Raw genomic sequence first — 24,973 nt, 5'->3', positions numbered from 1 at the left:
TGCCTGAGAGGCACAGAGAGGTGAAAGACCTAGGATTCCGAAACCCTCAGACCAAGTGTGCACGACTCACGTGTTCCAACCTAGTGAGTCTCTGAGAAGTTACATGGATACATCAGGTACACAGGCATGACAAAGATCTGGAGTTTCGACGTGCCTCTCTTACTTCTGTGGGCATAGATCAGTCATCTGTGGGCATGAGGTCTGTCATCACAGTGTGAGGCGACATGGTGTTTCTCTAATAGGTGAGAAAATGGAGTGGTTCCCCAAGGGGATGGGGATGGAAAGAGGAATATCTAGAGGGGTTGAGTGATTTGCTGAACCACACACATGTTGAGGGGTGATCCAGATTCTCAGCTGACATTCTCAGTTTCCCCTCTGGGTTTTCCTGACCAAGGAAAGTCTTGACCAGGCTAAGGTTTGCAATCAACGCAGCGGACACGGCTGGCCATTTCCTCTCTGAACCGTTTGGGGGCAGGGCAGGGATCTAGGAAGAGCTACTTTTGAAGTGGGACTTATATGCTGAGGGTCCTCCTTGATGTGGTATGAAACACCTCCATGGTATGTTTGGATAATGGCTAAATTAGCCCTCCATAAAGACTGAGAATGAAGGGATGTCTAAATATTACTCTGGGACACAGTTTGAGAATCGCCTGTGGGTAGAATGGAAGAACCCCATCAAGAGGTACAAGATAGTAGAAAACTCAAGTCCACCTCCCATCCCCACTTTCCCAGTTCTAGGCGTTTTTTAAAGGTAGAGAAAAAACAGGCAGTCAGAGGTCAAATCAGGTCTCTGGGCATCTCCGCCCCTTCCAGGTGCCAGAGAAGAAAATGCCATTGTGTGTGTGTGCTGGGGGGAGAGGGAGCCTGGGGGTGCTGCAAAGCCCACTGCTGCCAGGCTGCAAACGGCCAGCAAGGTTGTGCAGGTGATTTGTGGAGCCAGTGGGTGAGACCTTATAACACTCTGGGCCCCTGGAGGCAGGCTTTTATTAGAAACCTTCCATTTTCTGGCATTTCACTAATTTAGCCAAACCACTCCTGGCAAAAAGTCTGACTGTCCTTAGCCCCAGGGTGGGTTTGATTTAACTTAACGTAGGTAGGAGAGTGTTGGAGAAAGGGCCCTGGGCTGGGCGACGAAAACGTAGGCCCCAATCCCGGCTGGGCAGTAACTTACCTTGGGACCTTGATCTTGAACAAATCAACCCCCTTCTCTGGGCCTCTGTTTCCCCCGCAGTAAAACGCACAGGGTTAACCTTAGGCTCGCTCCACCCCGCTCCACCATGGGACGCCATCCTACAGTTAGTTCTACGATTGGCTCGTGACTCAACTCCGGGCATCGGAGGCGGGGGCCCAGCGTAAGTTGTTTGAGCCCCCAAGTTGCCGACTCAAGTTGAGCAAGTGTCCTGAGGTGACCAAGGGGGCCAGCGAGGGGCCGTGCGCCCTGCAACCGCGAGCTGCCGCCCCGCGCCCCGGGAGCGCCACGTGTGGCCGGGAAGGGCGTCGGCTCCCCAGCCAGAGAAGCAACGCTCCCGGCGGCCGCACCCGTCCCGGAACGTGGCGCCAACGGAGGCGTGGCGGGGGCCAGGGGGCCGCTGCCCGCCCGAGCCCGACGCCGGCCCCGCTGCCAGCCCTGCCGCGGGCCAACGCGTCCTTCCTGGACGTGACACGCTCCGCACTCCCGCGACTGCGAACCAGGAAGCGCAGGGGACGCCCGGCAGGCGCGGGGCGGGGCGGGGAGCAGGAGGGGGCGGCCATGGCAACGGGTGGGGGCCGGGAGGGGACGTGTGTGCAAAGCTGCTCTCTCCAAGCGTCGCTGCGCGGCCTCCGTTCACCGCCCCCGCCGTCTGAATAGACGTTCTGTCTCCGCGGATCCCCTCGCCGGCAGCTGATTGTTTAACTCCCAGACTGGCTGGCTCTGTTGAATTTCCAGACGCCTCTTTGGGACAGGTCCTTGGGGCGGGGCGGGGGGGTGGTGGTGGTGGTGGTGGTGGTGGAATTTTTTCGGGAGAAGCCGGGCACAAATAATCTTGCCTCTGCTCGCCTCTCTTTTGATCCTCATGCCATCTGGGCCTGCGACTCGGCGGGACCAGTAACCCCCTTTTACAGATGGCAAAACTGAGGGGCGAAGCCACTTAGCCAAAAGCGCATCGCAAGATACAACTAACGGAAACGAGAGAATTCCTATCCCTCCATTGTCAGCGCCCACAGTGAAGCTCTGGAAAACCCTCCGTTGCAGGGCTCAGATTTGGACAGGCCAATCTCCCTCTTTTTCTGCCTGCATCCCCTGGTGAGGGAATGGCAGGCTTCAAGGATGTAAGCCAGAGGGGAGGCAGGACCTAGGTCCTGGACCCTGTTTTGGGCTCCCTGGCTTCCTTTTACTGGATGCCTCCACTTTCCCCCTCCCGTCTCCACCTTTCCTGGCTTCACTCCATCAGGGTGGGAGGCTAAGGACCACTCCTATTTTCTCATTAATAAATCTGCTTAAAGACCACTTGAGTGTTCTAACTTGTGGAACTTGAGCAAGCTCCTTCCCCATTATGGGCCTCAGTTTTCCAATCTATATCCTTATATATCCTATATCCTCTATTAACCCCTAAGAAATTTTCCAGCACGAATATTCCAGGATTCTAATTCAGATACTTTCTCTGCAGGCAATAGCCTGCTGTAAGGAGTGAACTTTTCTTCCTTTTCTCCGTATCATAATTATACTTATCTCCCCAGCACCTGTGCACATTGTAGCACTCAATAAAAGGCTATTTAAAAAGTATAAAGGTATATCTTTGCCTGTCCCCTCTCTCCTAACAAATTCCTAATGATGACCAAAGAAAAAAATAAGTGGGTTTATCAACTCTTTCCAAATATCTCTGCATCACCTTGCGTGATGAGACGCTGACGGCCACCTCCTGAGGCTGGTGGGACAGCAGAAATAGTTCAGTTCAGAAGCTGGGTTTGAATTTGACCTCTGCCCCTCCCTCACTGCCTCTGGCACATAGCCTCTTTGAACCCTTGGAGTCTTAGGTGTTCCCTGGCCTGTGGGTATATCAGAAACAACAGGCTCCCATTTTACAGGTGACAAAACGAAAGAAGTGAAGTGACTTGGCCAAGAGCATACCACAAAATACAAGATGGCAGATACAAGATCATTTCCTCATTTGTTCAGTGAAGACAATAATAATGCCTGCTTTACAGGATTGAAGGAAGCTCAGCTGGACTAGAAGGGAAGGCTGTCTATAAGCCGTTAAACTGCTAGTTGTTGGACGCTGTGGCCTGGCGTGGGGCTATGACAAGCTTTCTTACCTTAGACATTTGCATCTGGTCCATAAATAGGGCTGGGCATAGGCACTGGACTCAGAGGATGAGCAAGACAAGTGCTGGAGGTAGAAGACAGCCAAGTACGAGCACAGAACCTCAAGGCGGTTTTCAAGAAGTACACAGCCCCACGGGGCATGTAAGCAGCACCTCCCCTCCCAGTGTATTGGATTGGTTTGTTCTGTTTTGTTTGTTTGTTTTGTTTTACCATCTCTGCCATCAGGAGCAGCTCCCCTAAGGGAAATATGCACAGTTCAGGACTTGCCACCCTTCACCCAGCTTGGGTGCCACACCTAAGGGAGAGGTCAGTTGAGTGACTCCCCTGTCACCTTTTCTTGAGGTCTCCAAAAACCTTTCCCCAAAAACCTCAGGAACAAGTTTGCTGGCTTTCCTTGTGCTTCAGCTTCAACCTGCAGTGGAAACACAGCAGGTGGTCATATTTGGGATGTTTGGTTTCTTACCTTGTACCTGAACAATGCTCTAAATATTTTACATTTATTTTTCAAATAAATTTACATTTACCCATACATGTATATGGTTCAAACACTCATGCATGTGGTAAAAAAATTCAAAAGGTACAAAAGAGAATATAGTAAAATGTAAGTCTTCCTCACTGCCGCGCCCTCAAGCCTTGAGTTCCCCTCCCCAGAGATAACCACTCTTATTAATTTCTTTTATGTCCTTCCAGAAATCAAATATTCTCTTTTAGGAATTTTTTTGAGTGGGGAGGAGGATCGTTGTTTGCTTTATTTTATGGTACTTTTTTTTTGGGGCCCCCCCGCACCTCGCAGCATGTGGGATCTTCCCCAACCAAGGATTGAACCCATGCCCCCTGCAGTGGAAGTGCGGAGTCTTAACTGGACCCCAAGGAAGTCCTATGGCACATTTTAGATAGATGATTTTAATTGATAAGTGAAAACATTCACTTTGAAATGAAATTGAAAGGAACTTTAAAGTGAAAAATGGATTTCATCTTTTTTGTCTTTTTCTTGATCTCTTTTTAAACCTACTTATTTATTTTTATTGAAGTGTAGTTGATTTACAATGTTGTGTTAGTCTCAGGTGTACAGCAAAGTGATTCAGTCATACGTACATATGTATCTTTTTTTTTTTTCAGATTCTTTTCCCTTCTAGGTTATTACAAAATACTGAGTGTAACTCCCTGTGCTGTACAGTAGGTCCTTGTTGGTTAGATAATTTTATATATAGTCGTGTGTATATGTTAATCCCAAGCTCCTAATTTATCCCTCCCCTCTCTTTTAGCAGTTTTTTTAAAGCCATGTTTGTCAGGACATGCTCTATAGACCACCTGAGTCAGAATCACCAGAGTGTCTGCTCCCTGAGTTGCAGTCATTAGAGTTGGAGAACACTCGATTCGAAGAATTTGACAGCTTGTCATCCTGTGGTTGGAAAGATATTTCCATATGTTCCTATTTCGAGATGAGGAGACTGTGGCCAAACCTGGTCAGCTTCATGCCAGACCTAGAACCGGAGTTTCCAACACTTTCAGCTACCCCAGTGTTTTACAGACTCTGAGTGTGTGTGATTAGTAGCAAATCTTTTTTTCGAAAGGAAATTGTACCTGTACACATGTAAAATAAAAGCAGAGCTCCTCCTCCTGTTGAAGTGTGTTGGGGCAGGGTAGGGGCCACTCAGCAAGCCTCCTCTGCCTTATGGCAGCCCCTGTGGCGCCTGCTTGGAACCCAGGGGTTGAAAGACCACAGTCTCAGCTGACATCCTCGAGGTGACAGGAACTTGGTGTTCAGATGGTCAAATCCAAGGTGGGAGAATCCTAGATACCCCCGGTGCCTGGTAAACTCCACCAGGCTTCCTCGAATCCCTCAAGCCCGTGAAGGCAGTTTACAGAGAAAGCTGCTCGAAGCCCCAACGTCCCCAAGAAGAGAGGTGGCCTCCTTTGAGCATCTACATCCCGATCAATTGAAGCACATTTATGGAGACCTCCGATGTGCCCAGTGCAATAAACTCCAAGCAGTTTAAAATTAGTCCCTGCGCTGCGCGCGCTCCCATTGCCCTCAATGTACCTGGAGAGAGAAGACATAAATAGAAGTGGTGACATTAGGCAGGTGTGTGCTGGGTGAGGGGTGAAGGCGGGCGAGCAGGCAGGTAGGTCATCTTCTCTCTGGACTGGGGGGAGCTGGAGAAGGCCTTGGGTGGAAAGGCAGGAGGAACAGCAGGACACCCTTCCTGCAGGGGGGAAGCTGGGCCACTGTCCCTCCAGACACGGTCAGAGTCGAAGAAGCAGCGAATCGGGACCTGAAACCTTAACCCCAGCTGAAGTAAACTCACTGGCTTGAGGGACTTGGGTTTAGATCTTCACAGCCAAAACGTCCATCCTTCAAACCTGCTTCTCCATAAATAGCAGCTCTATCCCTGCCGTGGCCCTTTCTGGCTCACTCGACTCTCTCACAAGTACTGGCCTTCTGCTGCTTGTTTCCTCTGCCGGAAGCCTCTTCCCCAAACATCTGCACAGCTGGATCCCTCACTGCGTCCCACACCTTATCAGCTGGGCTCCGTCCAGCTGTCTTTGAATAAATATCGCCCTTCCCCCCACTCTCCATACCCTTCCCTGCCTTAGGTTCTCCATAGCACATGTAGCTGTCCAGCATTCTATACATTTACTTATTGGTTGCCTCTCCCATTAGATGTGAGCTCCATGAGGGCAAAATGGTCTGTGCCCCTCGTGCCTGGAATAGCACCAGACACACAGTAGGTACGTAATAAGCATTCGTTGAACGGATGAGTGCGTGAACGACTTCCCCTTAAGGATTCTCCGTAGAATCCTCGCTAGGATGGAGAGGGCTGCTCATGGTGGCAGGAGCTCTGGTTTGGGGACAGCGGTAGGAGCCAGCTACGTCCTGGGGCAGTTTCACTGCCAGCAGTCATAAGAGCAGATCGTAAATCTCAGCAGAAGGTGCAGGTGCCAAGTTGAACCAGTTCCTCACAGTGAATGATGAGGATCCCGGGGTGGGGAGGGAGACCCGGCCTTGGGAAGGACCACCACAGGGCTTGGGTGGAGCAGGTGGAAGGCGGGGTTCCCTGTTCCCTGCACGTGCTCAGTCACCACAGACCCTGAGCCAGGGACCGAGAGAGAGAGAGGAGCCAGTCATGTGTGATGGGAGTGGCTGAGGCTGTGGCCGGGTGTCCCCTCCTATCCCCTGACTCATGGCCCTTAACCTGACCTTGGTTCCCTGGATGAATCAGCAAGTTCCAGCCTCTGGGGTTTGTTGCCGCACTTCCCTCAGGGCCGGAGGATCTTGCGCGACATTAAGTAATACACCCGGGCGGGCGGGCGGGCAGGAGGCTCAGGAAGCCAGCAGCAGCCTGGGGTCAAGGGTCATCCAGGGCCAAGGCTGTGTCTCCGTATAGAGACCCCAGCACAAAAAACAGCTGATGCTGGGAACTTGGGGCGTGGGGAGGGGTTCCCAGCCTCAGCTGAAAATCAGCACCTGGGGTATAAGTAGTTGAAGAAATACAGTTTGACAAAGTGAGAGAGTGGCATGGACATATATACACTACCAAACGTAAAATAGAAAGCTAGTGGGAAGCAGCCGCATAGCACCAGGGAGATCAGCTCGGTGCTTTGTGACCACCTAGAGGGGTGGGATAGGGAGGGTGGGAGGGAGGGAGACGCAAGAGGGAAGAGATATGGGAACATATGTATGTGTATAACTGTTTCACTTTGTTATAAAGCAGAAACTAACACACCATTGTAAAGCAAGTATACTCCAATAAAGGTGTTAAAAAAAAAGAAAAAAAGAAATACAGTTTGGAGGCAGCAAATCCTCACAGAAAGTGAATACGAGTGTGCCTTGCTTTAAGCCACCACTTATAGGAAAACTGCATAGCTCCTGAGGATAAACCAAGGAGCAAGTCCATATTTTAAAGAAGGACTCTCTTTGGGGATAGTGGGCATGGGTGAGCTCCCCTAGTGAACTGGAAATTGTTGCCTTTATGAATATTCTGCTTCCACAAAATAATCATTTGAAATGTGGCACTCTCTGATTTATAAAATGCCTTCAAAGATGTAAATACTTTTCCACATATATATTCTCATCAGATTATCAGAGGGTCCTATGAGATCCCCATTTTACAGATGAGAAAACAGAGGCCTAGAGTGGGTAAGTCGTACAGTTCAGCCAGGTTTTTGGACTTGAATATCTTCCCAGCCCAGCATGCTGTCCCCACGTGATTCCTACAACATCTCTACAGAGCAGGAGACTATGTATGATCCATATGACAGAAGAGAAAACCGAAACCCAGTGGGTAAAGGCTCCAACCGGATTCCCAACTCTGAGCCCAGGCTTTGGAGTCAGACAAAGTTTACCACTCACTAGCTTTACTTAGCACTTACTTGACCTCTATGGGCCTCGGTTTCCTCATCTATAAAATGGGGGTAATAATACCCATGTCACGCAAGCTGTGAGGGTGAACTGATGTATGTTACTGCTTAGAGCAGTGACTGACACATAGCTGCTATTTTTATGCCTGTCATTCTTGTTATTTTTACAGTTTCTCACACTTCTTATGTGAAATATCCACAGAGACATGTTATGGAGTCTCCTCCAGGGGTGAGCAAGATGTCAGCCCCTCCCTCATCCCAGGCTTTCACTCCCTTCCTGCTCTCCCCGCTTCCAGAAGGTCACACCAGGCTGATTCTCTCCCAACCCCCAGGAGCCGCCCTGCCACCGGCCCGGCCCCACCTCACAGCTGCCTTGGCCAAGGATGAAGGGCAATCCCCACAGCCCCCGCCAGCGTGTGGTCACCCCACCTCTGCCTGCTGCAGGGCCTGGAGCCCGGACGGGCCTGGCAGGCTACCAGTGCTTCCTTGGTAGGATGCCCCACCGCTCCCTCCGGGTCCCTCTGTTCTGGGAGCTGTAATTTAGACGGCCTTCCCCGCCCCAACTGCTATCTGTGGCGGCAGTCGCCCTTCCCTCAGGCCCTGCCCACCCCCACTAGGCTGCCTTTTCATAAACAGCTCCGAGGCTGCCCTGTTATCTTAGGCGCCCGTGGCTCTGGGGAGGAGGCCCTGCCAGCCTGGAGATACAAATGACCCCTCAATCCCAGCGGAAGCCAGCCCAAGGCGGGCAAAGGAAGGATGGAACCCTCACCCACCAGAGCCCAATATAGCAGCCCTCAGAACCTGACCCTGCAGTCTGCCAGGGCGGGTGGGGTGCAGAAAAGAGGAGAGCCTGTCATTATGCCCCCAACACCCTGGGGACTGGGTCGGCTTAGGCTGTGGTCTCCCCTGAGGCCCCTGCCTCAGCTCGGCATGCTCAGCCACAGGGCCACGGGGTGGGGTGGGGGGCATGGGGGGCGGGCGTGTGGCAGTCAAAAACAGCAGCAAAAGTGATGTTTCTAAAATGCAGATGCGACTGTGTCGATGGCTAGCTCCACACCTTCAGCGGCTCCCCATGGCCCTTAGGGATGAGCCTCATAACACCCTCTGCCCTCTGCCCTTTCTACCGTCTCTCTCCCTTTAGGACCTTTGCACAAGCTCTTCGCCTGCCTAAACACAGTTCTCCTCTTCATCTAGCTCCTACTCATACCGCAGGGCTTGGAAGTCACTTCTCATGGAACCTTCCCCTGACATCACCGCACATCACACTCCTCCCAAGTCCTCCCTTAGGCTGGAATGAGTGTCCCTCCCACGTTCACCTGAAGCACCAGGCCCTTGCCTGTACACTTGTCTCTCTCGCTTGCTGGCTTTAAGTGCTCCCAGGGCAGGAACTCTGTCTTGCTCAGGTTGTTTCTAACACCCAGCCCAGTCCTGGTATACAGTAGGTGTTCAAGAAAAGTTTGTTGAAAGGGAATTTCCTGGCGGTCCTGTGCTTAGAACTCTGCGCTTCCACTGCAGGGGGCCCGGGTTCAGTCCCTGCTCAGGGAACCCGGATCCCACAAGCTGCACAGCACGGCCAAAACAAAAAAGTTTGTTGAAAGAACTCATGGATGAATAAAGGGATGGCTCCTCTGCCTTCCAGGCTGAGCGGGTCTCGTAGGGGCAGTGGTATGTGCTGCATTGGGCCCTTCATTTTCCCAGAAAGCCCCTCTTCAGCGTTCTGTCCCTTAGTCCTCTAAGTATAACTTCAGGCTTGCTGCACTGTCTGTCCGTTCTGATCTGGAATATACAGTTGCTGTCGTCATGGGCCTGCCACTGGGGAGCCCTGAGGGGCTCTGAGGACGCACTGTAGGACAAGGCGGACATCCCTGGGTTGAGAGGGAGGAAGGCACAGAAAGGGAGTCCCCAGGCCGTGGGTCACTTACAAGCAACAATGCTGTTACTAGGAGGCAGATGCGGGTTCTTATTTCGGCACTTTTTGCTGTGATACCTCCGTATCACACACTTTGTATTCTGCTTGCTCCAAAGACAGACATTGCAAAGAAGAGCCTACAACTACAGCAATGAAGCTGGAGTTAGATTGTTCTACCTGTTATCCCCCTAAATTATTGGAGGATCTCCGAAATTTGATCTCTGCATCCAAATAGCATTTCCTCCATCGTTTCTCTCATCCTGAAGTTTCACTTGAGTTTCTCCCAGACCGCCTGCCTGGGAGACTCGGAAAATATGGGCACTGCAGCTGCTTCTACATTCCGAGAGCCTGAGACCCACTCCCAGGAATACAGCCACGGAGCCAAGGTCTAGGACCCAGGCCTTTTAGGGGTAAAAGAGTGGGGGCTCAGCACACCACCTCCCTGCTCCTGGAGGCTGCCTGATGATGTGGCCAAAGCCAGGCCTGGTGAGGACAATCAATCTAGCGGCAAAATATATTACAAAGTGCGAACTCTGGTAGGTCCTATGATCCAGACAGGCTCCCACCTCAGGGCCTTTGCACTTGCTGTTCCCTCTGCCTGATGCTCTTCCCCTCAGGTTTCTCTAGGGCTCACACCCACGGGTCTTTGTTTAACTGACCCCTTTGCAGTCAGACCTTCCCTGGTCGCCCTATTTAAATGGAACCTCCCTCACTCCCACCCCATTTCCCTGCTTTATTTTTCTCCGTAGCACTTACTGCTTATCTAACATATAGGGTTCCTTTTCTCCCTCCCTCTCTCCTTTCCTCCCTCCCTCCCTCCATCCTTTCCTTCCTTCCACTGTCTCCTTTCTACAGAATGTAAGAAATATGTGTACAGATGCATCACTCGTTTAGTTCTCTATGGCTGTGTAACAGATGACCCTACATTTTTAGCAACTTAAACCTATAGCATTTATTATCTCCCACAGTTGCTGAGAGCCAGAGGTGAAGTTGCAGCCACCTCAAGGCCTGACCCAGGCTGAGGGTCTGCATCCGCACTGACTTGTGTGGTTGCTGACAGGCCTCAGGTCTGCGTTGGCTGCTGGCCGGAGGCTTCAGTTCCTTGCCTTGTGGGCCCCCCTATAGGACTCTCTATGACATGGTACCTTGCTGCCATGAGAGCAAGTAATCCAAAAAGAGGACGAGCAAGAGAGTGAGAGAGCCCCCAGGAGGCAAGTCACAGCCTTATAACCTATATTGGAGGAGACGGCCCTTCGTTTTTGCCCAATGCCACAGGTCACTCAGACTAACCCTGGGTGTGGCCACCAGGAGGCAGGCATCACTGAGGCCATCTTGGAAGCTGGCTACCAATCTCCAACACATCTTCCACACAGAGAAGATGCTCAAGAAACAGTTGTAGAATGAAAGAAGGAAGGTAGGAATGATTTCAGCAGAAATCAGTCCTCATGGGGAGCTAATAGCTGTGACCACTGCTCCATCCCTGAAGGATCTGGACCACATTCAGCTTCCCCGCGCCCCCTGTCCCCGGGATGCTGTCTTATAATTCACCTCCACCTCTTCCCAGCCACGTGACCTCGGGCAAGCTGCTAAACTCACGGGCCTGTTGTGGGGATGAAAAGAGATGAGGGTGTAAGCATCATAGGGTCTGACCCACACAGCCCTCAAGAAATGTAGCCATCATGGGCCATACTGTGCGTTACTAATACCAGAGGGAAAAACCAAAGTATCTCCCTGGCGTCAGGAGCAGTTTTAGAGCTGCGTGTGGCGTGTGTGTGTGTTTCTATATGTTGACTCCCGCAGAAGTGGCTGAGAGGAGCTGTCCAGGGTCTCAGTGCCGAGGATGGGTCATGTGGGCCAGAGATGGTCACGTGCTGGGGCCTTAGTCACCCAGACAAGCAGGACAGACTGTTGAGCACATGGGCCACTGTCCATTTACAATAAGTAGCATGTGTGACCCCAGTGGTGTTTAACCTTTCTGCAGGAAAGGGAGAGGAGGGCAGGTGGTGTCACGAAACTTTTTGAAAGTTTACATAAAAAATGCACATTGGTACATAAACACACAAAAGTGTATGTAATAAACTCAGGCCATTCCCAGATGGACCACAGGTTCAAAATGCTAGCACTGGACTGTGACCTTCTTGAAGGCAATGAGGAGCTTATGTCTCTTGAACAAATTAACGCATGAATGAATAAAAAAAGAACAAAAGAGTAAACTGCCAAAAAGGCCAGAATCTTGGAATCTTTGCTGGTTAGCAGCACACCATCTCCCCTGGTATAATCACCTCTGGAAAACTGGCTGGCTTCATAAGACCTGGGTTCAAGTTTCGCCTTATCCACCCTACTGACTGTATGACCTTGGACTTGTCACCTAGCCTCTCTCAGCCTCATTTTCCTCATCAGGAAAATAATGTGAATTACAGAGAGTGTTTTTTTTGTTTTAAGGTTTTTTTTTTTTTTTTTGGCCACACAGCGCGGCTTGCAGGATCTTAGTTTCCCAACCAGGGATTAAGCCCGTGCCCCCTTCAGTGGAAACCTGAGTCCTAACCACTGGAGCACCAGGGAAGTCCCCAGAGTGTTTTGTAAGCTCCAAAGTCTACTGAAAACATGAGGGACTCTTATTTTTGGTGCATCTGGACCTAGGCAAAAGGAACCCAAAATAATGTTCCTATCAACCTGCCCTCAAGGCCTCCAGCTCCCATCAGCACAGGCCTGCCTTAGGATAGGGAGAGTCCTGGGTGAGGCAGCTTGCTCAGAGGAAGGTGTAAAGACATGCTGAGCTGCCAACGCCATCTATTGTTAGCCTATCCACAGTCAGATGGCCAGGTTGCAACACAGCTGAGGCTGGGACAGCTTGCTTTGGTCTCATTCCAGGCCTAAGGCCACACCCTACACCAGTAGATGAGGTAGACTCCTACAATCCTTCAGGCAACAAGTATTTATTGTGCGACTGGCTGCTCTAGATCAAGGCCTGTGCTGGTGCTGCGGATATCCTGGGAGCAAACACACTATGGCCCTATCCTCGTGGAGGCAGACAGTCTGATGGGAGGCAGACATTCATCCATCACCCAGGACAAGTACAGGGTGCTGTGGAGATGTGGAATGGGAGGTCCTGACATCAAGGTGGGAGGAGGGGTTGTGGGCATAACAAATTTCCTTTTAGAAGTGACACACGAGCTGAGCCCTGAACTCAATGAGAGGCCATGGATTGAGGCCATGGGAAGAGGCTACAGCATGTGCAAAGGGCCTGTGGTACCACATGTGAAAGTCTGAAATAAGGCTGGTATGTTTAGAGCACACAATACGAGGAGGAGAGGGATGCAAGAAGTAACCATGGACACGAGGCAGGCAGAGACTCTGTTCTCTCTAATGTGACATTTGCAAAAATGAAGAGACTAGAGTGGCAGATTTCAAGCCTCTGAAAGCTGTTTCACAGAAGGAGGGTGCTTAGAAGCCAAATGAGAGGCACTACCCCAGCAAGTGGGATCTGAGTCAGACAGCACAGACTTCCTGGCCCAGAGGAGGCCCTAGAGGATTACTTTGTCTACTTCACCTGTAGTGGGGGTCTGCTAGGTAGCAGAAAGGATATTTGCTCACTCACTTCTCTATCCTGTTCCCCCTGCCACATTACTCCCCAACCTTGTTGTTCAGTGGGGGAGGACAGCAGACAGCTCAGTCAGGGTGAGCCCGTTGTATGGAGAAGGGGCCGGGGCTGGGGAAGGCAGGAAGGGAAATGTTACCCGAAAAACTGGGTTTGCCATATACACTACCAAACGTAGGGTGGATAGCTAGTGGGAAGCAGGCACATGGCACAGGGAGATCAGCTAGGTGGTTTGTGACCACCTAGAGGGGTGGGATAGGGAGGGTGGGAGGGAGGGAGACGCAAGAGGGAAGAGATATGGGAACATGTATATATGTATAGCTGATTCACTTTGTTGTAAAGCAGAAACTAACACACCACTGTAAAGCAATTATACTCCAATAAAGATACTAAAAAAAAATGGCCTCACTTATGTCAAGAAAGCCAGGCCTGGTTCTCTCTCTCTGGGGACCCCCTACCCTATCTATCTGCTTACAGAAAGATGCAGGGGTGGAGAGGTGTTTGGGGTGTTTCCAGGCTGCTCAGGGAAGGTGGAAAAGAGAGGGAAGGGGACAGCCAGCAGCAGCCAAGAAGGAGAATGATCAGGGTGGGGCATCTCTAGGGCACCCTACCCCTGGATTATGAGTCTCTTCTTTTTCCGGGAGGCACCTCAGGTCCCAGCTGCCTTACCTGCTGAAGGACAAGACAGAAGGGCCCTGAGGGTCACAGGTAGGACAGAGCTGCCAGTTCTCTGAAACTCCACTCCCCACACACACACCAACCAGAGATCGAACCCGTGCCCCCTTCAGTGGAAGTATGGAGTCGTAACCACTGGACTGCCAGGGAAATCCCTCTGACACTCTTTTGGGAAGAACTGTTTGCTTGTCTGGGTCTTCTCTCTAAATTATAACTCCTGGATGGCAGGGTCTATGTCTTGCTCAATGTCATACCTCCCAGTGCCTGATGCAGACAATATTTGTTGAATGAATGAAAGGACAAACCCATAAACACTGTATAGTAGTGGTGATTTAGAGAGCAGGAGACTGGCGCTCACAGCTACTGATGCGACCCAGCTCTGAAGATCTGAGCCTTGATCTATGTTATTGCCAGATTCTTCCAAGGATGGGGGTGGGGGTGGGGCAGCCTATTCCAATCTATAGGAGGACAACTCAAAACTCAGAAACTTTTAAGGCAGGCCATGTGATGATTAAGAATAGAGCTCTGCGGCTGACTGCCTGGGTTCAAGTCCTGTTTCTGCCTCTTCCTAGCCCTGTGACCTTGGACAAATTACATACCACTCTCCTTGCCTCATTTTTCTCATCTGTAAAATGGGGGAACTAGTAGATCATAGGCTTGATGTGAGAATGAAGAAAGCTGAGGCTTTTGGAACACTGCTTGGCACACATTAAGTGCTCCATCAATGTCAGTAATTGTTGTCTAGGAAGGAGATGAGATACCTGGAAAGGGATTGATCCAGCCCTGATCCCTAAGCCCCGGCACAATGCCTTAGACCCAGAGCACCTAAAACAGATCTTGCAGAACTGCCTGAGCGGGGTCACTCCCAGTGGCCTCTTCCACTAAGCCCACCTGCATCAGTTACCAGATCTCCAAGGGAACCTCTGCCTTCTGCAGACAGAGAAGTGCTGACCTGAACGTCGGGACTGACCGCCACTTGCTACACAGCCTCTTTGGGCAAGGTGCTTTCTTAATGTCCCCAAGCTTCTGCTTTCTTATTTGTAAAATGGAAATACTAAAACCCATCTGCCAGGGTTGATGTGGGGATTATGTTCTTGGCATCCAGTCGGAGCCCGGTGCCCGAATGTAATTGTCCCCGCGGAGATCTGCTCCTCCCTCTGGCCCGTGCCCCTCTCACCACCAGGCAGATCGGAGAGTCAGAGGCCACATGCCTGGCCTCCCGGCCTCCCAGGCCTTACAACCAAAACCTCGGGCAAGAGTTACATCCTCTTTGTGAAGACCAGCTGGAGAGCTCCATTCCTGACCGCCTGAGTCAGGGCTCACCAGGGACTCCTGTCCTTGTCACCTCAGATGACTCCCATCCCCACAAGCTCTCTGCCAGATGGACTGAGCTGAGTTCTAAGGTGAACCCCATGGGAGGGGAGGAAGTTCTGCAGCCAGAGCGCCGGGCAGAGGCCTCAGTCTGCTGGGGGCGGGGATGGGGTGTGGTAGCAGGTGGAAATTCCCCTTCCTTCAGTCCCCATCATTAGACACATGGCTGATCATCCAACTTGCTTACTCATTGGCACAATGAGAGGGGAAAGTTTAAAGAGAAACAGGTTTGCGTCCTGAAAATTTTAGTGCAGGGAGAACTAGGAGTTTCTACATTTATTCCATAAAGGTGCTTTGCACGAAGCCCCTGTTGAACTTTGGTATTCCTGTGGCTGGAAGGCGCAATCCGGCAGTAAGAACTCACTGTAGGCGGCTACAGGAAGTTCCCTGCCCACCCCTCCTTCAGCCCCAGGGGTGAATTTGGAAACAAGGTTTAAAGGGCTCATTGCAACAAAGGGATTAGAATCTAGTGCCTCCTGAGAGCAGTGTGACCCTGGACAAGTCATTTGATCTCAATTTCCCTGTTGTAAAACGGGAATAAATCCGAAGTGACTGTTGGTGTGAGGATTTAACAGGGAACACAAGTGGAGCACTAACATTGAGGTGAACACAGCAGGGGACTTGTTTCATCCAACAACAAACTAAGGCCTACTATGTGCCAGGGTCTATATGCTAGGGACTAGGGGGACACTAATAAATAAGACAAGCATGGTCTCCGCCCTCATGTTGTCTACAGGAGAAGCCGCTAGGCAGACACAGAATGAGAGGGTGTGGCGTGATGATTAAGGCAGCCAGGTTGGAAGCCCAGCTCTACCATTCACCAGCTGAGTGACCCTAGTCTAGCTCAACTCTGTGCCTTGATTTCCCAACAGTAAAACGAGCCATGCACCCACTTCATAGGGTGGTGAGGATTTCACGAACTGACATATGGAAAAATATTTATGTTACCTGAAAACTAGGTTCGCCTCTTGGTGGGTGTTGAGCCAAAAGACACAACCAAACCAAAGAGCAGGAGAAGGAAGAATTTATTATTTAAAGCACACTTTCATTGCTGTGGCCCGGGTTCAACCCCTGGTCAGGGAACTAAGATCCTGCAAGCCAGGCGGTACGGCAAAAAATAAATAAATAAATAAAACTCAGCAAGGAGAACACCAGGCATCTTTCCCAAAGGAGATTCAGCATAGAACTGGGGCAAAGGTCAACAAAGTTCAAGCTTTACTTGATTAAAGTCGGGAGGGTCAACATCTTCATTCCATCCTCCACCTGGGCAGGGGCCTTAGTTCCTACAGAACTCAAAGATACGTATCAGATTGTCATGCAGATCCCTAGAGGAGGAACCAGGACTCTGTTTTATCGCTGAGCTATTGTTTCTTGACTGCTTTTCCTTTTCTCCTGCATTCCCTCACTTTCCTTAAACTCATGAATTACTGAGACCTGTTAACGATAAGCACCATGGCCAGGATCAGAACACAAAATGGCTTAGGTCAAAAACGGCCTCTCATGTCTAGAAAGCCATGCCTGATCTCTTCCTCCAGGGACCCCCTACATTTACAGCACCTACTACGCGCTCTGTTAGCACACACGTGATCAGTATAATAAAAGGAGCTGCAGGATGTGTAACAGGGCAAGAGATGATGTCCAGGCTGAGCTTGCTCAGCAAATGGGGTGGGCGTGGTCCTGAGGAGGAAAGGGCCCCCTGCAGGGGAGCAGGAGGAAAGAGTGAGGCGTGAAGACGGGGGTGTGAGATGAAGTGGAGCAGCAAACCAGTTGAAGGAGCTGGGGCACTGGGAGTTACTGGCAAGGGTTTTAAGGGTCAGGTTTGCAGATTTAAAGCCTTGCTTCCCCTTTGTATATATGGAAACACGGCACACATTTGTCCTATTCATCAATGTACCCCTAGCCCCTGGCACAGAGATTAGGGGACTCCCTGGCTGACCCTCGCTCCCTCGCTGGTTTCCAGTCCCACTCGGGGCCTTTGCATTTGCGCCCTCTCTTCTCCCGGGAGTGGAGCCAGGGAGACTAGGGAGGACTAGTTAGACCCAGGCCTGGGGCTGCCCACCTTGTCCCTACCCACACAGCCCCTTTGTGACCCCCAGGAGTTAGGTGTGCCCGGGTTTGAACTCAATTTTTCCTGCTGTCAACATTCAACCATAAGTGCTGCGATCTCGTACGACACCCGGTTCATAGTATGTTCTCAGTAAATAGGTTCCTTTCCTCTCTAAACATAATCTTCTCTCCTCCTCACCACCAGGGTGGGAGGGCATAAGGGTGGGGCGGGTGTGGCTAGGAAAGGACTCAGCGAGCGAGGAGAAAGTGGGTTTTTTATTTACCACACTACTTGCAAAGGGGCAGAGAGTTTAGTCCCCACCTTAGTGTTTACAGGGTAGGGGAGTGGGAAAGTCGGCAACCCCCTGTGACCTGTAACGGGGGCAACGGTCCCAAGGAGCGGGGCGCAGTGACTCCGCCTGGAGGGCAGAGGGCACCTAGGTATGCGCACGTGAGAGAGGAATTGCTTTTCCTCGGCGGGGTCAACCGATCCCTGCTCTCGGGCTTAGGAAAGCAGAACGGAATAAGGGCTGGAGATGGGGGTGCATTTCTGCAAATCTCCGGGATCAGAGCTCTGGAGGCGGCGGTGGAGAAAGTCCACAGCCCGGGCACCTCCAGGTGTGTGCTCGGGACTTACGTAGAGGCCCGCAGCCGCTCTAATGAGGGTGCCCCCCACCCACGCCCCTCTGAAGGGACGCGTTGCACCTCCCCTCCACTCTCCTAACCTTCTCCGCAGCTCCCAATCCCACCTTCGCTCGCGCTCCGGGAGCCTCCGGGGCAGCCGGGAGGCGTGGCCTGCCGGCGGTCCGCCCCCTTAATGTTCTCCGGCGCCACTGTAATTGGACAGCCGCTTGTGACGTGCGGGGACTGCGGTGGGCCCGGGTGCTGCGGCAGCCGCAGCGCCAACCGCAGCTCGAGCTCCGGCTCAGGCTCCCGGGTATTTAAAGGGGACGCGGCGGCGGCCCGGGGTGGAGATGGGGGGCAAGTGGAGAGAGCGGCCCAGATGCACATCATCCACGGCCTCTCGGGAGTGGAGGGACTCGTGAGAGCCGGAGCCCAGAAATCCGGGGGCGGATAAGACACCGCGTCCCCTCCAATTCCCGTAAGCACCCCTTGCTCCATCCTGCGCCCAAATACCTCAGCTAGCCCCTCTCCCCACTCTTTACACTCCAAACTCAGCCGGGACAGACGTCTGCAGCCACCGCTCCCCACGTGAGTCCTGGGTTTCCCGAGGAGGGGAGGGCTGGGGTCCCAGTGTGGGGTGGCGGCTGCGCTGAGTCTGAGAGCGCTCTTTCACGCGCGTGTCATTGGGGGAGTCTCCGGGGCGGAGGAATGAGTCCCCCTTCTCCTACCCCAGGAACGGGCTGTCCGGGTTTCGGTCCGTCCCCGACTCGGACAAGGCTTAGGAATCCGTGCTCCCTTGCTCCCTGCCACCCACGAGTCCCCTCGACTCCCGAGCTGCCCGCCTGCCGCCCCTCACTGGAGCGAAGCACCCGCCAGCTGGGGGTGTGCCAGAGTGCCTGCTTTCCAGCCACCTCTAAAAATATCTCCCCCCCCCCACTCCACCGTCAGCTGCCACCTCCTTGCCCATTGAGGATCCCCCCCTAGCTTGTCCACCCAGGCAGGGCGAGACCAGAGGTGACTCAGGGTCTCAGCTTCCTCACTGGCACGAGAGCTCCAGGACTTCAACCCAGCTAGTCAGGACTGCAAGCTAACAACCCAGGGGGGCAATAGGGAAAGTTCTGGCTGCAGTTTTCCCAAGAAGCAGTAGAGACCCCTGAGTTCTAATCTTGATTCTGATGCTGTGTGACCCAGGATGTTAGCTTGACCTCTCTGGGCCTTTCCTATTCACTGCTGGTGGTGGTGAGCAAGGAATAGACCATGACGAAGTTAGGAGTGCTATCTGGGGGAGGGAGAGGATTCCAGCCTAGTGGTGGAATCTGGTTTCTAGTGGTTGATACTAAGAGGACGCGTTACTATAGTATCTCAGGGGTCCTTGCCCCCACCACATCCTTATCCTGCACGTTTCTCGTAGAAAACCGTTAAAGCTGCTAAAACTCCATCCATCCATTAAGAGGGGCATTTCAAACTTAGGGCCTATGCTTGTTTCCCTCCCCCATCCCCAGGTGTCCTCCCACCCTATTCCCATAGATGTAATGTAGCAGCACTTGTGTAAAAAGGTGCACAGGGGGGCGGGTGGAGGAGGGGGGAGAGAAGCACTGCTTTTAGGTAGGACTAGAACGTGGACTCCCTGCCAGCCTGATGAAACCCTTCTCTCTCTACTCTAGCCTGCAGAAGCTCAGAGGTCCTTTCCTCCTTTCCTCTGAGGGACTCATTTTGGTGACCACAAAAGGATTTGATCACTCAGGACAAAGCTAGCAGAGGTGAGTACCTTTTTGAATGTCACAGGAGCCAGATCCAAGCGGGGCCTGGGGTCCCTCTGACTACTCTGGGGTAGGGGTGGGTATCACAGCATGGCCTTCTCAGTTTCGAGGGGAGAAACCCAGGATGCCTGGCTTTCTGCTCTGGGGATTAAAACAAGGGCAACTCACCAAATAAATGTTTAACTGATTTCCCTAAATACTAGTATTAGATGAAAAAAATGTAACTATTTCTTTTGCTATGAGAAGTTTTGAACATGATTAAAAACCAGTAGACTATTCCACCAAATTTAAAAAAGAAAAGAAAAGAAAAGAAAAAGAACCAAGGGCAATGAAAGTTGGCTTCTGGGTGGCTCCTGGAGACCCTTTTTTATCTTTGTATCTGCCCGGCACATGTCTGTCCATGTTTGCTTTTACAAGGGGAGTGGCATCCCTTGACCTTTTCTCTTTGGATTGGCCTGGCCCCTGGGGAACATGTGATATCAGCCAGGATTCTGGAAGGCTGAAACTCCCTCTAGATGGGGCCTGGGGACAGCCCTCCCACCTCTAACCCCCCAGACATGCCCTTCCTTCACCTCACATGCCTCCCTCCCCTTCTCTCCCATCTTCTTGAACTGTGTCTCTTCAGTTCCTGGATTACAAGTTCTTAGGGAAAAGGCTGAAACCCACATCCCATCCCTAGCGAAAGGGTTTAACGCATGTGTGGTCAGGGAGTGGGGAGGGATGGGGTACCTCAACATGGAGAGCGAGAGAGCCCCTCCCTCCTGGGATATCCCAGTCTCTGTCTTGAGGGCTACAGCTTCTCCTTGCTGTCCTGGGATGCTCTGGGGAGAGTCAACTTGACAAAGTCAGAGGGGTACCCAGTGTCACCCACTCTCACCACCAGAGGGCAGCAGCCAGCCAGACCTTTGCTCCTTTGCTCCTTAGCCTGTCTAAGCCCGTCTCCTGGCTCAGTAGCTTTCCAGACCTGTCCCAGCTGCATCTAGTCTCTCATTTAACCCCAGGATGGAGGGGAGGCACTGGGAGTTGTGGGTTTGTAGCTGCACTGGTGAAGCCCCCACGAAGCCAAACCCTGTCCCCAAAATTACATAGCAAAGTCCGGCAGAAATTTCAACCCAACTCCTGCTGACTGCCAGCCTCTAGAAGCACCAGGGAAGAAGACAGTCCCAGGTCACCTGTGGTGCCCAGGGGTCCCGGCCCTCCAGCTGTGGTGCAGTGAGCCTGGTCATCTGCCCCTTTCCCTTTGAGGGCAGAGAGCAGGCAAGGCTGTGGCCAGGTGTTCATGAACCAGGCTCTGTGCCATGGAACCATCATAGCTTTGGGCAAGTTATTTAATCTCTGAGCCCTTCTCATCTGCTGAATTCATGGGATTGTGATGAGAAGGGAGAGAATGTGAGTGAAGATGATTTGTAAACTATGATGCACCATACACAAGAATGGGGCAATGACCATACAGAGAAAAAAGCACTGATCTCAGACTCTGAGATCTGGTTTTGAGATCTCTCTCTGCCACATACAGTGGGTGATGTCTGCACAAGTTGGTTAACCTTTCTAGGTCTCCAATAATATCATCTGTAACCTTTCCAGCATCGTGGGGGATTGTTAAGAGGGTGCCCAGCAAGGGCTTTGTGGTCCTTAGCCTATCTGAGGGGCTGTTTTTACTGAGTGGTTTCTGGGGCTCAGGAGAGGGGTTAGGACAAGGAAACAAAGCCACCTGACTGGGACCCTCAAACGGACCTTGTATGGTTGTCAGGAGCTCTGGACGACGGCTGGAGGCCAACAGTCCCTACAGGTGGTGCCCCGGGTGATGTACTGACAATGAGCGGGTGTTTTCCAGTTGCTGGCCTCCGATGCCTGTCTAGGGTAAGTGGGTCCCTCCAGGGGTCTCTTAGGATGAGGCCTCAGCACCCATGTTCCCATCATGGGGAGGGAGGAGCCCTATCCAGCCCCTTTTAAGCCTGCCCTCACCTCTACTGCGCCTCCACTAACCCCTGGAAGCTTCCATCCCAGGGGTGGGGCCCTGATGCTTCACATCCTCAACTCCAGGGATCGTGGGCCACTGAAACTCACAGATAGATGTTGGTGAGACCAGAGAGTGACTAGGGATGAAGTCAAAGGGACAATTCTCTTAGGGAGGCAGATAGCAGGTTCAAATCCCTGTTTGGAAATTAGGAGCTTGGCCTTCTGTTTACAGGCTGTGCCAGGCCATAAACATCACAGGAACATTGGAAAGGGAGTTAGGAAGAAACCAGAAAGAGGAGTGGTTCTGTCTCAACTAATTGGGGGTGGGGGGTTGAGAGGCAGAAAGGCAGCCTGGTGGGTATTCTGAAGCCGTACATAATCTGCTCACTGCCCCTCGGTCACGTGAGGCTGCTGGCAGGCAAAGAGGCGGGGACAGGCTGCAGAGGGCTCTGCCCTCCGTTCGCTTTGCCTTCCGCGCCCTCGCACGTGCCCTGTTGCCTCCCATCCTCTCCCTGTGTTTCCCACCCGCCGCCCCCCTCCCCCACGAACATGATAACCCAGGCTCCTGACTTCCTGTCCCTCCTCCCCGTGCCCCCCGGCATGACTGCCTCCGAGCCCTCTTCTTCCCCACTCCTGCCTCATCCCCCCCACCCGTGTCCCCACGACCTGCTCCCTCCTCTGCCTTTTCAGCCACTGCTGCTCTCTTTCCTCTCCCTTACCTGTCTCCCAGGTATGTCGTGGCCTGGTGTGGGAGGCTCCGACTTCCCCAAGCCCCACTGCTTCTCCTGCTGCCCGCTTGCTTCGGACTCTGGCAGAAACCCCACCTGCTGACAAGTTCCTCCCAGGGAATTGGCAAGTGATTAGTGATGAGCTGTCGGCACAGGGCCCTGAAACTCCCCAGAGAAGTTGTGTCCCAGCCTTGGACCCCTGCCCAGGGCCACTGGGCCACTGGCTGGAAGCAGCTCACAGAGAGCCTGCCTGGATTTGGGATGGTCAGTCCACCTACCTGGTTCTTCCAAGAGCTAAAGTCCAATTCTCTGGCCAGTGCAGAAGCCCAGGCACCTAACTCTCCAGGCCTGGCACCGATTGCCCACATGCCTTGGGTGGTGCCAGCAAGTCTTCCCTGGCTCCTCCTGTCCACCAGTCCCACAAGCCATCGGCCGTGCATGGCCAAAAAGGGGAACGAGGAGGCTGCTGCGTTTGGATGAATGGGTGGTTTCCCTAAACCATGTTAGGAAAGAGGGAGGAGAGAGCCCCTCCCACCCTCCCTGCATCCAGCGGACAGCTGGGGTCACTGGAAGTCTCCAGAATAGTCTAGTCCAGAAGCCTCCCCAAAGGAGTGCCCCCTTGGAAGCTGCTCTTCCACTCTTTGAAGCGGACCCTCGTTAAGCCCCCGTAGCCCCGGATGAGAGTAGAAGAAGCAGGTGCCAAAGAAGCCTTTCTGGGCTCGCGAGGAGGATGGTCCCCTGAGGATAAACCCCAGTACAGTTAACCCAGAGGTGCAAGGGGGTGGGCGGGGAAGGCTAGGGGTGGGGTCGGCGTTGCTTAACCAGCCTTGGGTCCTCCTCAGGTCTTGGATGTACCAGCGCCTCTGGCCGAGGCCCGCTAACCAGCCTCTCCCCGGCCGGCTTCCGCCGCGCCCCCTCTCGCTTGCTCCCTCCTCTCTCCCCTGCTCCCAGGAAGGCGGGATGGCTGCGCAGGGCTCACCGCGCTTCCTCCTGACCTTCGACTTTGACGAGACTATCGTGGATGAAAACAGCGACGACTCCATCGTGCGCGCCGCGCCGGGCCAGCGGCTGCCCGAGAGCCTGCGTGCCACCTACCGCGAGGGCTTCTACAACGAGTACATGCAGCGCGTCTTCCAGTACCTGGGCGAGCAGGGCGTGCGGCCGCGGGACCTGCGCGCCATCTACGAGGCCATCCCCCTGTCGCCCGGCATGGGCGAGCTGCTGCAGTTTGTGGCCAAGCAGGGCGCCTGCTTTGAGGTTATTCTCATCTCAGACGCCAACACCTTTGGCGTGGAGAGTGCGCTGCGCGCCGCCGGCCACCACGGCCTGTTCCGCCGCATCTTCAGCAACCCGTCGGGGCCCGACGCTCGGGGGCTGCTGGCGCTGCGGCCCTTCCACGCGCACAGCTGCGCTCGCTGCCCCGCCAACATGTGCAAGCACAAGGTGCTCAGCGACTACCTGCGCGAGCGGGCCCACGACGGCGTGCACTTCGAGCGCCTTTTCTACGTGGGCGACGGCGCCAACGACTTCTGCCCCATGGGGGTGCTGGCAGGCGGCGACGTGGCCTTCCCGCGCCGCGGCTACCCCATGCACCGCCTTATCCAGGAGGCGCAGAAGGCCGAGCCCAGCTCCTTCTGCGCCAGGGTGGTGCCCTGGGAAACCGCCACCGAAGTGCGCCTCCATCTGCAACAGGTGCTGAAGACGTGCTGAGGACCTGGCCTGCAGGGGGCACCCGGGCGGGGAGGGGGTGAGGGGGTGGGGGTCGGGAAAGACAAACCTAGCTTTATTACCCCCTTTCCCTTTCGCTTTGGTATGACCCTCCGGGAATTTCCGGAATCCTAGGTTCGTCCATTTGGGGACTGGAAGAGGGAGTTCGGAGCGGTCCCCGTCTATGCAGTTAACCCAGCCCGGCTGCCTCCCCCAGTTCCACTGCAAGCGAATTCCGGAGTCTGCCCCACCCGGGTGGTGCGCATACCAGAGCAGGCAGCAGTGTTTCCACAAACCTGGTCCTCCCAGCTGGGAGGAAGGGGTTCCCTGGCGGGGTGGAACATCTCCCGCTGCGTTGGGTTAACTGCTGCCTTGGGCTGCATGACCTCCCTCCCCCAGTCTTCTGTCAAGGGGACCCAGGTCCTGCACTCTCCACCACCCCCTCCCCTGCACCGGACTCCCCGCAGCGAGAGGTGGCGCTCTCTGCCGACTGTCCCAGGCCCAGATCCTGCTTTACCTACTGTGACCCTACACTGCACTCCTTGCCTCCCTCCCCCCCCACCACGCCCCGCCCCGCCAGCATCCCCACAGGAAAAAAAAGCCAGAGGGCACAGACATCTCCTGGTGGTCGAATGAGGTAGCACACTGTCCGGGGCTCGGGTCTGGCCAGCCAGGGACCTCACAGAGCCCGAAGATGTCTCCTCGCACCCCAGCCTCGTCTACGCGGCAAGAAACCAGGGACTTAACCAAAGTTGCCCTGCCGACTGGGCCCTCTGAGTCCCCATTCTCCCGTATGGAACAGAAAGCCACGATGTTTTAAAGCAGAGCCAGCGGAAACCCAAGGCCCTCCTCCCTCTTTTGGTGTTTCAGAGCTATAAAGGAGGTGAAGGTGGCTGAGATCTCTTGCGCCGCAGCCTGAGGGATGAGGGC

At 53.4% G+C, this 24,973-nt stretch overlaps 1 protein-coding gene across 3 annotated transcripts; it reads left to right on the top strand.

Annotated features, from left to right (window-relative positions):
* Positions 1–19,558: 19,558 nt before the first annotated feature.
* On the top strand, positions 19,559–24,970 carry PHOSPHO1 (phosphoethanolamine/phosphocholine phosphatase 1). Of its 3 annotated transcripts, XM_081219530.1 has the most exons (3): positions 19,559–19,649; positions 21,400–21,509; positions 23,288–24,970. In XM_081219530.1, exons 2-3 carry the CDS (start codon positions 21,465–21,467, stop codon positions 24,044–24,046), a joined length of 804 nt encoding a protein of 267 aa, XP_081075656.1. In that variant the 5' UTR covers positions 19,559–19,649; positions 21,400–21,464; the 3' UTR covers positions 24,047–24,970. The 3 variants fall into 3 exon arrangements, with proteins under 3 accessions (XP_081075656.1, XP_081075655.1, XP_081075654.1); XM_081219529.1 differs by lacking the exon at positions 21,400–21,509 and having other exon boundaries at positions 19,603–19,649; positions 23,179–24,970; XM_081219528.1 differs by lacking the exon at positions 19,559–19,649 and having other exon boundaries at positions 21,244–21,509.
* The last annotated feature ends 3 nt before the right edge of the window (positions 24,971–24,973 follow it).

This window comes from Mesoplodon bidens, assembly GCF_964165515.1.
Source record: "Mesoplodon bidens genome assembly, chromosome: 19".
NCBI lineage: Eukaryota > Metazoa > Chordata > Mammalia > Artiodactyla > Ziphiidae > Mesoplodon > Mesoplodon bidens.
The sequence above is the reverse complement of the archived record's forward strand: the minus strand, read 5'-3'. Positions and strand labels throughout refer to the sequence as shown.